At 37.4% G+C, this 16088-nt stretch overlaps 1 protein-coding gene across 1 annotated transcript; it reads left to right on the top strand.

Annotated features, from left to right (window-relative positions):
- The first annotated feature begins 11853 nt into the window (after nucleotides 1-11853).
- MAGEB18 (MAGE family member B18) lies at nucleotides 11854-14189 on the top strand. Its single transcript, XM_003261165.3, has 3 exons — nucleotides 11854-11978; nucleotides 12395-13509; nucleotides 13633-14189. The coding sequence occupies exon 2, from the start codon at nucleotides 12457-12459 to the stop codon at nucleotides 13471-13473; it is 1017 nt and encodes a 338-aa protein (XP_003261213.1). The 5' UTR covers nucleotides 11854-11978; nucleotides 12395-12456; the 3' UTR covers nucleotides 13474-13509; nucleotides 13633-14189.
- The last annotated feature ends 1899 nt before the right edge of the window (nucleotides 14190-16088 follow it).

Here is a 16088-nt window from a genome sequence, read left to right on the forward strand (position 1 = left end):
AAAAGAATTATATTCTAGCATTGATATTATGGATATGTTTGGAAGTGAGTTTATCACTACAAAATAGTCCAAATGGTCCAAAATAGATCTTGTCATGAGCACATTGTTATTATGATTGAATTTTTTACATCAGGGTTGTCAATGTTTCATAAAATATGTCAATGAATTGTTTTGTTATACCTGGCTTTCTTCATTATTTTTCTTTATAATTTCTTTGTTTGAAGTAGATGTGTCTGATTTAGCTATAGCTTGGTTATTGTTTCAACACCTTTCTTTCTTGGTGTTTGTCTTCTGGCCATTAATCCAGTCATCAGTCCAAGAAGTAGAGAAAAATAATTAGAATTAGTTTCATTCAAAGAGTAAACAGTTTGGTTTAGTAGAAGCATAAAAGGGAAAGATTGATTAGAATAATTTTTGAGATTTTGAAATAGGATTTCTGAATTACATACTTGTTTGTATATTACCTATATATCCTATACCTCACTGCCATTGAGTATCTAAGATATTTCTTACTTTTTAGTTAAATTCACTTATACTTTAAAAAATGGCAAATAATAAAAATTGAGTTAAAAAACTATCCAGTTACTAAGACAAAACTTACATTTAAAGACCTACATCAAATTTAAAATTTAATAGAAAATATTTCTTTTCACTGAAACATCCAAGGTCTTTTATGAATAACTAATCAAAATGACAATAAATGTATACATGCATCAATAGTTATCACAATTAACATTAAATGCACATGCAATGAAACCTGAAATTAATAATCCTGAGGAGAGTTTCTTAAATTCTGGAAATGCATGGCTGTAACTAAGCAAGAAAGAAGTTAATTACTTCAAAAATCACTTATTCATTCTGAGAAAATAAATTTTTACATATCATGCTCATCTCAGGGCTCAGCTGGTGTCTTACATCATAAATAATATGATTGCCACAGACTCCATAGACTGTGTACCACTGAAAGTTGAAAGGAACTCTCTAATGTAAATGTGAAATATTACACATTACTATCAATAAGCTTTGCCATCAGTTTCATATTTATATATAAGTACAATGCACACAACCATTTTCCTTCCTTAAAAATGGATTTTAGGTGCACTTAAAAAACACACTATGCTTGTAGACATTGATATTTTTAAATGCTGTTCAAGTTGTAATCGAATTAGAACAAACTAGTTAATATCTGTTTTAATAGGAAGACAAATGACAGTCTAGTAAAAGCTAACAATGAGTTATTCTACTTTGCCATCATAATGTGCATTTAATTTGTGGTCTTTCACATAGCAACATGACACCACCATCGACAGAACATATGCTTTCTGCTGTTTCACAAATGGTGATAGTTTTTTTCCTGAAGCAAAGATAGTATGGAATTCCACATATTTATCTGTATTTAACCAAATTCTCTAGATGCCCTAAAACTAGAATTATTAGTTTTATAGGCTTACCTCTTTATAGAATGTATTTATTATCGCCTCATTATGCTTCTAATTTAACAATATTCTAAGTGGATTAATTCACTCATTAACATTGAATGGGCCGGGCATGGTGGCTCACGCCTGTAATCCCAGCACTCTGGGAGGCAGAGGCAGGCGGATCACGAGGTCAGGAGATCGAGAACATCCTAGCTAACACAGTGAAACCCCGTCTCTACTAAAAATACAAAAAATTAGCCAGGTATTGGGGCGGGCGCCTGTAGTCCCAGCTACCCGGGAGGCTGAGGCCTGGAGGCGGAGCTTGCAGTGAGCCGAGATGGCGCCATTGCACTCCAGCCTTGACGACAGAGCAAGACTCCGTCTCAAAAAAAAAAAAAAAAAAAATTGAATGAGCACTTACTATATCTGATAATTAAAAGTAAAAATGTTTAGGAACTGCAAGCCCTGGAATATAATGTTAATTTCTATGTACGTGCAGTAGTATTGCGGGTTATACAATTCTTTTCTATGTGTTCTAAGTCAACTACAGTGAGCATACCTCTCTATTCTTTAAATGTTGGATTTCCTACAAATTTCTGATCTCATTCTGTACTTTCTTCCTTGCCAGTCTCATTTATATCCATTCCATCCATTTTCAAATACCTACTTACGACTTCAGCTGTGCACCTGAAGCCCAGACTTTGCTGAAGCCCAGTAAATTGCACACGTGCAGAATTCCCAATTTTAATAGGTGGTACAATGGTGAATGCTGGGATATAAACAGGTGTCTTCACACTGTCCTCTCTCACACCATCCATATCCAAATTGGCCTATAATTCCTGCAAATTCTACTCACACATGACTTCTTAATGTATCCAAATTTCTCCATCTCCAATGTCACCATCCTAGAATACTCAGCATCCATATTCTTTTTTTATATATTTGTGCATGTGTGTGTGTGCCCATGCATGTGTGTGTGTGCCCATGCATGTGTGTGTGCATGTTTGCTTGCTTCCCTTAAATATGTTTAAATATGTCTCCTACATTGCAGTCACAGTGGCATTTACAAAATTTATATCTAATCAGGTCATTCCTCTGCTTTAAAACATTTAGCGGTTTTATTTTGCATCTGAGAAACCCAACCCCTTACTACACTCTCCTCATTGACCTTTACATTCATGTCAAAGTGGTCCTCTTTCAGTCAGTTGAGTGTACCAGGCTTATTCTTCACTCAACCCTTTGAACAGGCAGTTCCTTAAAGAAATAGTCCTTAAACCTCACCCCACCCTTGTGAATCTAACTCACATTCATCCTTTTGTCTAGGTTCAAGTACTAATATTTCAGGACAGTCTTCTCAAACTTGTTGAATTAGATAATATCCCAGATTCTATTTTTCTGTCCTTTTCTTTAATAATCTTTAACAATTTGTAGTATGTATGTGTGTGTGTCTATTGGATTTACATCTGTCTTTCTCACTAGATCATAAGTTGACAAGCTCCACGAAGGCAGAGTATACCCACATTTTACTCATCATTTTATCCTCCACTCCTTGCCCAGTACATGACCAAATTATATTACCAATAAATAGCTGTCAAATTAAGGATTGCTTATTTATTTTGTACCCAGAAAAATATTAAAATGGGAAGGAAATTTATTGAGGTGGTAATCAAAGTACATAGAATTACATCATGTTCGCTTGCTACAAGGATGCACAAATCTGACTGAGATTCCCATTTGACTTTACTAAAAAAGACAACTGACTGTCCATCAATTAAAGACAACATAGTTTCTTTTCAGTAAAAGAGCTAAAGTCATATTCCCTAAGTTTTTACAGCTGAATATTTAAGATTATACTACCATGAGTAACATCCTTACAATAAATATCATACTAATTTTTCTTTATAATGATTTTAATACTAAGTTCATAGCTGGACTAATTCAAAACAATCATTTTGGTTATTAAAATAATGAGTAATATTACAAAAAATAACCAGAAAAGGCTAAAACAAAGTGATGCATGAGGTTGAGTGTGATACGTGAAACTAAATAAAGTTGCATATACATTGCCAAGGAATGTTTCCCACATTTGACCAGAAAAAGACTTCTGACAATCCTCTTCTCTACCTCTTGTTCAGTCTAAGCCTTTGCTATTTTCATGACTTTGCTCAACTTCCTGGATATAGTAAATATAAATTATATGGATGAATAAAACCTTCCTAATCTTTATGAGCCTCAGTTTCTTTGAATGTACAGTCCAGTTAATAAAACCCAAACCACAGGCTAAGTAGGGCAATGCACACAATCTACTTCCTTGAACATTATGGTCCTTAATAGTTATTATTATCTGTATTTTAAAATGTTTGTCCTACTGCCTTACACTATTCTCTCATATTATTGTCGTCCAATAACAGAAAGATGTTTTAGAGAATTGGATGAGGATATCTGTGGGTCTCATTCCACAATTCAGTCACACTTTAGATCTACAAAGAAGTCTGAAAAGCCAGGCTAATTAATTTTTTTTTCTTTCTTAGGATACACCTCACTTGCTTTGTAGCAGTTGCTAACTTACCTTCCCATTCCTTCTTAGCTGCCCTATGAGTGCACACATGTACACTGAGAGGATTAGTTCCCCTAAGTGAAAACAAAAGAAAACCAATGAACAAACAATTCAAAACCTCTTAGATGATCAGATTTAAAACGCTCAAAATGCTGTAGTATCGATTCAGTTTTCAAATCACACTTTCTAAATTAACCAAACTTTTACCTTTGCTTGGTAGTAGCCCTTTAATTTTTTTTCTTAATTTCTTTTAGCATTTTCTAACAATATGTCTTTTACATCTATAAAATCCCCTAGTGTTTAACTTAAACTTGTTTCTTTGATTGTTATCCTTTTTTATTTCTTCCTTAAATTCCTACAATTTCCCCCTTTTTTTAAGCAAATTCTAGCCACTAGCTAGTCACAACTTACCATATTATTATTATTTACATGTTATTATTATATGTATTTGGCAGATTATTCCTTTCCAAATGAATTAATGCCACTTCTCTTGAAATTTCTTTTATATTATGTATACATATCCTACAGCATCTATATTTATTGTTTGCTTTTTGTAAACACTAGTGACAAAAAATAAATACTCATAACAGGCTAGTCCAGTGGAAACTGAGGCCTAGGCAGGTAAAGTTATGGTCAAGTTCAGAGGCATGCTGAAGCTGAGCTAACACTGAAACCCAGTTGTCCTGGTTCCAATTTAGTATTCCATGTATCACTCCTATTGTGTTACATTACCATTGCTATGCCTTTGAAAATACTGGAATGTAAGAGTAATGTATTGCTTTTGCCGGGCGCGGTGGCTCACGCCTGCAATCCCAGCACTTTGGGAGGCTGAGGCTGGCAGATCACGAGGTCAGGAGATTGAGACCATCCTGGCTAACATGGTGAAACCCCGTCTCTACTAAAAATATAAAAAATCAGCCAGGTGTCGTGGTGGGCGCCTGTAGTCCCAGCTACTCGGGAGGCTGAGGCAGGAGAATGGCGTGAACCTGCGAGGCGGAGCCTGCAGTGAGCCAAGATCGCGCCATTGCACTCCAGCCTGGGCGACAGCGAGACTCTGTCTCAAAAAAAAAAAAAAAAAAAAAAAGTATTGCTTTTTACATTTAAAGGTACTGTAATAGAAAGAATGAATGAGCTGTAAACTCTGTTGATTTTGACTTAGTACACTGAAGACATATAGGCGGGCTCATTCATACTGCATACCCACTCTTTGCATAGTGTTTGGTATATGCGTTTGTTAAATAAATGATAAGCAGAAAGTAATCCCTGAATTGAAGAAACAACATGAAGACATTAATGATGAAACAGACACTGTAAAGTTTAATATTTGAATGCAGCCTTCCAGTTAGGGAATTAGGGGCCTGAATTTTGCCTACTGAGGCAAATATTCCATTGAAATTGTTGCTTTATGGATGCCAGCAGCCACTAAGCACAATTGCTTCAAAGAGAATAATTTTTTAAAAATCTACAGCAGTAGAGATTTTAAATCCTTTTATATCCCATGATTTTATCTTCCTGTCCTTTTATTTCATAATATATGTGTGCAACTTGGGAGTTCTAGCTACTGTTATGGTCAGAAATTCTGCAATAATTTATTTTTTCTAGGTATGATAGGCAGAATTTTAAGATTTTCCCCAATGACCCACAACCCTGTATAATCCCCTCCCATTAAGCGCAGGAAGTACCTATGAATATGATAGGATATCACTCGCATGATTAGGTTATGTTACATGACATAGTTGACTTTAAGAAGTGAAATTATCCTTGATGGACCTGACCTAATGAGGTGAGCCCTTAAAAGTGGCAAGACTCTTCCTGATGAAACGGATTAAAATTACTGTGGATTCTATATGAAGGAGATTCTCCATTGCTGACTTTGAAAATGGAGAGGTCCATATGGCAAGGAATGTAGGCAACTTCCAGGAACTAAGAATGGCCCTGCCTGGCATCCAGCAAAAAAAAAAATGGGGACTTCAGTCCTACAACCACAAGGAACTTGATTCTGCCATCAGCCTGAATCTTTGAAGTAAATCTGTGCCTGCTGCCTCCTGATAAGCATGCTGCCCAGTCAACAAGACACTCTGAGACTGAGGACCTGAGCAGAGAATACAGATGAACTGTATCAGAATTACTGACCTACAGAACTGTGAGATAACAAATGGGTGTTATTTTAAGCCAGGAAGTTTGTGATAACTTGTTATGCATTAACACAACACTTAATACATTGAGTATCTCAAAGATTGGGTAAATGCTTTTTTAGTACTTTCTCAAAGTTTCATTCCAATAAATATTTATAAGTAACTAGACGTTTGTAAAGTTTACAAAGTGTTTTTTCATATATATTTTAATTTAATCCTCCCATCAACTCAGTAAAAAGAATATCCTTATTTTCCACTCTAAAATTTTTATAAGACATATATAGAGTAATGTTATTGCTCAATATCACAAAGGCAGACAATAAAATTATGACTAAAATCTAAAACAAATGGAAATAAAAGTAAACAATAAATGAATAAAACAAATTAAAAATAATATAATTAATGATGCTTTTTAAAACGTGTGGCCAGAATTAGCATTAAAGATTTAACACTCACCAGGGCTGGGGCTAGGATGAGGCAAATGAGGCATTTGCTTTGAGTTCAAAATTTAAAGTAAGGGAAGACCAAAAATTCTCAGAAATCAAAAGAATAAGGTTTAGGGAAGAGGAAGCCATTAGAACTTCAGTCATTCATTGGCAGCATGGCCACTGAAATGGTTAAAATGTTATTGAAAACAGAAGGTTTAAGGATGAGCAATTAGTCCAAGTCAGACTGGAACAGAATCAAGGTAACGGTGAATGAAGTCTTCAACCACTGAAAGGCTAAAGTTTTTGCCAGATCACTCTGGAGACCTTCTTTTGTTTGAGAAGTTGTCATTATATCATTCAGGGAGTTACAGGATGGGTAAGGTAATAGGGAGAGAGGGAAGTTATAGTAGATAAAAAGCTCTAAAATCAATTCTAACAGCTGAATGGTGATAAACCTAGGTTTGTATTTGTCTTAGCCTATTTTGTGTTCCTATAATAGTAAAATATAGACTGGGTAGTTTATAAGAAATTTATTTCTTACAATTTTGGAGGCCAGGAAGACCAAAGTCAAGGGGCTTGCATCTGGTGAGGGCCTTCTTGCTATATCATCCCACAGTGGAAGGCAGAAGGGCAAGAAAGCACAAATAAAAGAGAGAGGAAAGGGTACCGAATTCATCCTTTTATTAGGAACTCACTTTCATAATAACTAACCTGCTATAACAGCAGTAATCCATTCATAGGAGCAGAGCCCTCATGACCTAGTCACCTCTTAAAGGTCCCACATCTCAACACTATTGCTTTGGGGACTAAGTTTCTAACACGTGAACTTTGGGGAACACACTCAAGCCATAACAATAACCTAAGACTCCTTACTCATAGTTTAATATCTTTGCTCCATAACATTCCACATTTCTAGGCTTATTAACCCAGAAACATGTCATAAAAGTTTCAAGCTCAAGAAGTAAATATTCATTGAACAATCTAAATATTTCATTTAGTAACAGGTGAATTGAGAAGTTGGAAAATTTCTTTTAATAAATTGTGACAACACATTAGCATATTTATTCAAATACATGAATATTTCTGCATTTACCACATTAATGAAAACAGTCTTGATATAAAGTTCATTTGAATAACCATATATTGAATAAGTTTGTGAACCCAGAGGGAAGAGTGCCACAATTGATTTTAGGTCTACACACATGCAAGCTAAGATAATAACAAAACTCTTATCACTTACCGTATCACATTACAATTTGTAAAGATAAAAATAAAACCCAGTTGGCCTACTGACTGGCTAGCTATATAGGAACAACACAGAAACCTTCAAAGAAAGGTAGCTTTGAAGAAATCATAGTAACATTTTCCGTTTTCCAAAATTATAACTATTTGTAGGCACAAGTAATGTCATGTGACAAACACTAGGGCCTGAACATTATTTATTCCAACACTTCTAACTAATAATCCTTAATAAGAGATTAATTATTCAATCGGTTATGAACCAGATTCATTATCCAGAAAAATATTTTTGTAACTCAAAATTATAAATATGTATTAAAAATTTTTGGACTAAAGAGTTTTCTGATATCAATTAGACAAAGATTTTGTTTTATTTATTCCTCTGGGCAGTAAAAAGGCACATCTTAAGAATAGCAAATGAAGGTTAATAAAATATTCTACCTCTAGATCTATTTCAGCTAATAATCTCAAAAGGAATAATAGAATTAGAGTATTATAATTCTGCAGCCACTAACAAATTGATGAATGAGAGTGATGATCCTTAGTGACTGTACCATCACCACAAAAAAATGAACACACACTATGTATCTCCTTTTTTTTTGAGATAGAGTCTTGCTCTGTTGCCCAGGCTGGAGTGCAGTGGCATGATCCCAGCTCACTGCAACCTCCGCCTCCTGGGTTCAAGGGATTCTCCTGCCTCAGCCTCCCAAGTAGCTGGGATTACAGGTGCGTGCCACCACATGGGGCTAATTTTTTATATTTTTGGTAGAGATGGGGGTTTCACCATGTTGGCCAGGCTGGTCTCGAACTCCTGACCACAAGTGATCCACCCACTTTGGCCTCCCAAAGTGCTGGGATTACAGGCGTGAGCCACCATGCCCAGCCGCTATGTATCTCCTAATGGAAGTATACAGCATCATCTCTGGAGTGGTCTTACCCACAGATTAATAAATAAATAAACCTTAATCTGAACAAGCTTCTCCCTATAACAATTGAAGATTATGATGCTGAATGTCAGGTATATTGGGTTATTATTCTATTTTCTGTAATGTTGTATACAATTGAGAATTTATATAATACATGATTTATTATAAATATCATGCCTTTACATTGGAAAACTCAAGTAAAATAAAACAATTTTTAATGAAATATAAGTCAATAACTAGGTTCATAAAGAAATAGAAAAGTTTAATCAGATAGTACAAGCAAACCGTAGTCTAGCCCTGGGCACCCGCAAAATCTTCCAGGATCAGCCATGTTTGGAAGCCCATTACACCAAATGATGAAGGAAAAGTTTATCACCACATTAAATAAACTCTTACAAACCATACAAGAAGATGGGAAGCTATTCAACCACTTTAGCAGGCTAGCTATACTTGATACAAAAACTAGATGATCATATCCCAAGAAAAGAATGCTTCAGCCAAATTTACTCACATACAGACACATTCTAAATAAATGTATACGGCAGTGATGAATACAGCAGTGAAGAAATAGGGAAACAGGCTGTGTCTAAGAAATGCAAAGTTGATATCTTATTAGGAAAAATGTGAATTGGAATTCACTATGTTAACAAAGAAAGAGAAAGCATTTGATCACATGCAGCAGTAAAGGAAAAGCCACTGGTAATAACTGAACACCAATTCATGGTAATAACCTTTAGTATACCTACATTAGAATGGAATTTCCATATCATAAAATAAACAGCAATCATATTTGAAATGTTGGCAGCATTCTCAATAGTTCAGAACGAGATACAGAGGTGTGGTGCCAATTCTGCTGGTCAAACATGGACTGGATTGCATAGACAGTATACAGGCACACAGAAGAATACCAAGATAAAATTTATGAAAAATGAAAAGAAAGAGATAATATGATTCTCTAATTAAAAATTCTAAAGAAATCAGCTCACAAAATATTCAAATGTATAAGGAAATTCAGTAAACTTGTGTAGAAAATCACTATAGTGAAATCAGAAATCTAGCCACATGAAACAAACAACTAATTAGAAAATGTAACAATGGGGTGGGGGTTGGGGGAGGGAGAGCAGAAGAAGATGAATGCTGGCTAATGGATGCTGGGCTTAATACCTATGTGATGGGATGATCTGGGAAGCAAACCACCATGGCATATATTTACCTATGTGACACACATTTACCTATGTGACACAAAGCACCATGGCACATGTTTACATATGTGACAAACCTGCACACGTACCCCAGAACTTAAAAGTTGAAGAAAAAAAGAGACAATGTAATAACAATCCCATTATGTGGGCAAAGGACATGAACAAACACTTTTCAAAAGAAGATATACATACGGCCACAAGCATATGAAAAAAAGCTCAACATCATTGATCATTGATGGGAAACGCAAATCAAAACCACAATGAGATACCATCTCACAACAAATAACTAATTAGAAAATGTAACAATGTAAAAAATAGAATGACTATTACCAAAAAGTCAAAAAAATAACAGATGCTGGAGAGGTTGTGGAGAAAAAGGAATGTTTACACACCATTGGTGGGAGTATGAATTAGTTTAACCAGTGTGGAAAGCAGTGTGGTGATTCCTCAAAGAGCTGAAAACAAAACTACCATTCCACCCAGCAATCCTATGACTGGGTATATACCCAAAGGAATACAAATTATTCTATCATAAAGGTACATTCACACATATGTTCATTGTATTACTATTCAAGAGAGCAAAGGCATAGAATCCACCAAAATGTCCATCAACAGTAGACTGGATAACAAAAACGTGACACATATACATCATGGAATACTGTGCAGCCATAAAAAAGATCATGCCCTTTTCAAGAACATGGATGGAACTGGAGGCCATTATTCTTAGCAAACTAACATAAAAATAGAAAACCAAATACCACATGTTCTCACTTATAAGTGGGAGCTAAATGATGGGAACACATGGACACATATAGCAGAACAATAGATACTGGGGCCTTTTAGAAGGTGGAGGGTGGGAGGAAGGAGAGGGTCAGGAAAAATAACTAATAGGTGCTAGACTTAATACAATGCTGATAAAATAATCTGTACAACAAACCCCCATAACACGAGTTTATCTATATAACAAACCTGCACATATACTCCTGTATTTAAAATAAAGGTTAAAGAAAAAGAAGCCTCAAGGAATCTTATAAAAACATTTGTGCTACCTCAAGACTTTAAGTCATTGAAATTCACTGTGAACTGGATTAGGATCTTATGCGAGGGGCAGAAATAAAGCTTTTCAGAAATTCAAAGCTAACTCAGCCAGTGTAGTAGAAACAAAACAAACGTAATATACAAAGCATTAAATTGAAATTAATGGTTCCAAATAAGGAAAGATCCTAGCTACTCCAGATTTTCTCTGATAAGTTCTTTTCTGGATTCCTTTTAGTGCCTGAATGAAAGATCCTTTGATGTTTCTGTCATCCTCATTTTTCTCCTGATGTACCACCCTGAAAATCTATTTCAATAAATTTGAGAGGGCTTTAAAAATAAAAAAAAAAAATGTAATGAAAAATATACCATTAAAAAGAGCAGCAGCATTCAAAATGTACCTAAAAAGAACATTCACAAAAACATACACACTCTATCAATGCAAATATAAAAATGTGCTGATAGACTTAGGTGGATGCCTAAGTACAGCAATACAATATGTTTATACATGGTGAACATAATATTGTACAGATGTCAATTATCTTTATTTACAGATTTAGTACCTTATTTGATGGCCTCAAGTCATAAGAGAAGTGGCTCAGCACCTACAAAAAGTCAAGATAAGACAATGAGTGAGGACTGAGGGCATTACCTACCCAAGAAGAGGGACCCCCACAGAGCCCCGCCCCTACTGTCAATCTTGGGAGGCCCCAGGCATGGCTGTTGGGCTCAGGTTCCGCCTTACTTCCTACTCTGGACTCAGGGAAATTATCCTTTTTCTGAGGCTGACTGATTCAGCTTAGCAAAGAGAGAAGTCCCAGTGCCTGCAAAGTCAATGAAAGAAATATATGTATTTCTTTAAGAACGGCCCCTCCCCCGAATGCAGAACCATTTGCCGTTATGCTGGGAGAGCAAAGTGGGCGTGGCCGGACCTGTTTCTCTTGACCTATCTTCCACGTCATCAAGCTGTTACGGGCGAAACCTTGGTCTGAAACATGCGACCAGAGGAATAAATCTCAGGATCCGGCAGGTGTCAAAGTGAGTATCATTTGTTATGACCTTCGAGATACACTCTTCCCAGAACAGAGGCTGCCTCACAGAGACCTATCCTTCTCTGCTCTGTCCTGTTCCCACTGTCGACTCTCTGTGTCCCAAAGCGCAGCTGTTAGGCCTAACGCCCTTACTTCCTGTTGGGAATCCGTGGGATGGGAAGCCATGGTCTAAAGCAAGGCAGCCTCAAGTTAACAGAGGGAGGACTCAAAAGACTAAAGTAAAATTAATATCCTGAGTTAGAACTGATGTGACAACCCCCCACAGAACAGTCCCACCCCGCTCCTGCCTTATGGGTTCCTAAAGCAATACCCTCAAGAGAACCAGGAGAGGTGGCCATTCTTAGACCAAGGTAGAATCTCCCTACCAAGGCTGTGAACACTATCTCATCCTCCATCTTCTAGGGTGACCTCTTCATCAACCCAACTGCCTGCACTATTGTCTGTAGTCCCTGACAAGAGTAATTATGCCTCGAGGTCAGAAGAGTAAGCTCCGTGCCCGTGAGAAACGCCACCAGGCTCGTTGTGAGAATCAGGATCTGGGAGCTACTCAGGCCACTGTGGCAGAAGGAGAGTCATCCTCCTCTGCCTACCTTCTCTTTGGTGATAGACCCCAGAATTTGCCTGCTGCTGAGACACCTAGCATGCCTGAAGTGCTTCAGGGAGCCCCATCCACCACTAATGCTATTGCACCTGTTTCATGCACCAGTTCAAATGAAGGTGCCAGCAGCCAAGATGAGAAAAGTCTAGGTTCCTCAAGGGAAGCTGAGGGCTGGAAAGAAGATCCTTTAAGCAAGAAAGTAGTGTCGCTGGTGCGTTTCTTGCTTCAGAAGTATGAAAAGAAAGAGCCAATTACAAAGGGAGATATGATAAAATTTGTTATCAGGAAGGATAAGTGTCACTTCAATGAGATCCTCAAGAGAGCCTCTGAGCACATAGAGCTGGCATTTGGTGTTGATTTGAAGGAAGTGGATCCCATCAGGCACTACTATACCTTTTTCAGCAAACTAGACCTCACCTATGATGAAACAACCAGTGATGAAGAAAAAATTCCCAAGACTGGCCTCCTGATGATTGCACTGGGTGTGATCTTCATGAATGGCAACCGTGCCCCAGAAGAGGCAGTCTGGGAAATTATGAATATGATGGGTGTATATGCTGATAGGAAGCACTTCCTCTATGGGGATCCCAGGAAGGTCATGACCAAAGATTTGGTGCAGCTAAAGTACCTGGAGTACCAGCAAGTGCCCAACAGTGATCCTCCGCGCTATGAATTCCTGTGGGGTCCAAGAGCTCACGCTGAAACTAGCAAGATGAAAGTCCTGGAATTTGTAGCCAAGATGAATGATACCGTCCCTAGTGCCTTCCCATCCTGCTATGAAGAGGCTTTGAGGGATGAGGAACAGAGAACCCAAGCCAGAGCTGCTGCCATGGCAAATGCACGTTCTAGAACCACGTCTAGCAGCTTCTCCCATGCTAAGTGAAATATGAGGCTTGTTCTTCACTTTTTGGTCGAAAAGGTCTGTCAACATTCCAATAGTGGAGGGCCATGGTGGGGCTGGAAGAAATAAGTGTATATCATCTTTGCATTCCTATTGTATATTGATAACTCGAGTTTTACTTTTCCTTTTTTTTTTCCCTAGGTTACATTTCAAATGTTCAAGTCTGAAGATTGTTTCCTTTGTGGAAGAAAAGAGCAATCAACATTCTAAGTAGTGAATGGCCAGAGTGCATCTGGAGGGAACACAGCATATACCATTTTGTGTTAATATTCTATAGTAACTTGGAGTTGTATCTTTTTCTCTTTTTTTTTTTTGGTGTTATATTTCAAATGTTGTTTCTTATAATAGAAGTTTTAGATAACTTCAGAATCTATATTTATTAATGAATTTGGTTACACATGTATTGCTATTTAAGAGTAGGAGTTTTATTGTTCTGTAAAACAAATTGGGAAACCTTCTTTCATATTTAATGAGCCAGAACAAGGAAACACAGTATTGGAATAGGTATTTCCTTAAAAAATGTGAGATGATTTAGCAGTAAAATTTTGGAGATCAAAACATAGGTGAGAAAAAGTAAAACTTTTCAGTTCTTGGTTTTCTTTATCCATTTTAGTCTGTTATATAAAAATAAAAGTCATACCTGGATTGGCTTAGCTTACTGAAGAAGGTAGGAAAAAATAAAATGTTTATGAACCAGCATCTATGCTTACCGGCTCATTCATTCCTCCAATATTAATCAAACATCTGATTTTTGAAAGTAATTTTGTTAGAAATGGGAAAACTAGGATACAAAACACCCATCCCTGCTTAGACTTTTACAATTAATGAACAGTAATAATGTATGGAAGATGGTGAAATACTTCTAAGACCTAAAGGACAAGTAACAAGAGGGAGTAAGGAGGTAAGGAGTTAGAGAGGGGTTTGGGGAAAGTGCTGAAGTGTATCTGGCTGAAAATGGCAAGGTGCAAATTCTCTAAAGAAAGGCCCTTTTAGACTTTTGGAAACGATGAGTCTCTCAGTGGGATATACTTTTAATTTAAGCTGGGTGGTGGGCTAGATGAAGCTTTAGGACTGGAGAGCAGAGGCCAGGCACTCAGATGGTGTGTCTCATTGCTGAAGGACAAAACCCTGGAGTGGAAACCTCCACTTAAGAGTTACCTTGGTGACATCAATAAACCAGAAGAAAACCTCAGCCGGGTGAGGTGGCTCTCGCCTGTAATCCCAGCACTTTGGGAGGCCGAGGCGGGCAGATCACGAGGTCAGGAGATTGAGACCATCCTGGCTAACATGGTGAAACCCCATCTCTACTAAAAATACAAAAAAATTAGCTGGGCATGGTGGCGGGCGCCTGTAGTCCCAGCTACTTTGGAGGCTGAGGCAGAGAATTGCTTGAACCCAGGAGGCGGAGCTTGCAGTGAGCCGAGATCTTGCCACTGTGCTCCAGCCTGGGTGACAGAGCGAGACTCTGTCTCAAAAAAAAAATCTCTTGGGGCAGAAGTGAGAAGTGGGTAGTGTCCTGTGCTCTTGTTCACATTCAGTTGAACACATAGCACAATCTAGTTATTTTATGCACAGCCTCTCCAGGAAATTTTTGAGAAATAATGGTGAAACTGCCTTGATGTGGGATGCTGAAAAGCTGCTGTGTTGGCTCCTTTGCTCTGAACTGAGAGAGCCAGATCCTAGTATTTAAAAGGACATATTTTTGAGACAGGGTCTGGTTCTTTTCCCCAGGCTGGAGCACAGTGGTGCAATCACGGTTCACTATAGCCTTGAATTCCCAGGCTCAAGCAATCCTCCCACCTTAGCCTCTCAAGTAGCTGGGACTAGAATCACACGTCACCCTGCCCAGCAAATTTTTTGTATTTTTGCACAGACAGGGTTTCACCGTGTTGCCAAGGCTGGTCTTGAACTCCTGACATCAAGTGATCCACCCACTTCAGCCTCCCAAAGTACCGGGAATACAGGTGTGAACCACCACCTTCATCTTAAAAGGATATTTTAATTAAGTTACCTTCAGTGTAATTTGGCAAACTCTAAGGGAGAACACATTTGATGATGATGAAATGAATGAAAATAGGGGTGGTTTGGATGGAATGGCACCTGGGAGGGAAGTTGTTGGTCCTTGACACAAATTCTAGGACTTTGTGTTTCATTCAACTGGGGAAGACTCCCTACATGCAAATTAACCAACTTATCTTCAAATGGGGAAATTTTATTTACTTTTATATGCTAAATACATAATGAGCTAATTTGATATTAATTGTCCTAGAAAGCTGCATATTTTCCTGAATTAATAAAAAATAAATCTCCCAAGAGGGGAGGGTGATATCATCTGTGGTAAAAATAATTATAATTATATAACTACCATTCTTTAAAGACCCAATATTTTCCATAATTCTGCTAAGTGCTTCATATCCATTACATAGATTCCAACAGTGCTACAAGTTAGGGCTTATCAGACATTATTTGCCAAACTTGTAATTTTAAGTTTACATGGCTAATAGGTGACAGAGCTGAGACTAGACCCCTGGTCTAATGTGGCCAGAATTATTCTATGCTCACATTTTTCCACTCCTCCCAATATGAGGCAGATCTTT

This window comes from Nomascus leucogenys, chromosome X (genome assembly GCF_006542625.1).
Source record: "Nomascus leucogenys isolate Asia chromosome X, Asia_NLE_v1, whole genome shotgun sequence".
Taxonomy (NCBI): Eukaryota; Metazoa; Chordata; class Mammalia; order Primates; family Hylobatidae; genus Nomascus; species Nomascus leucogenys.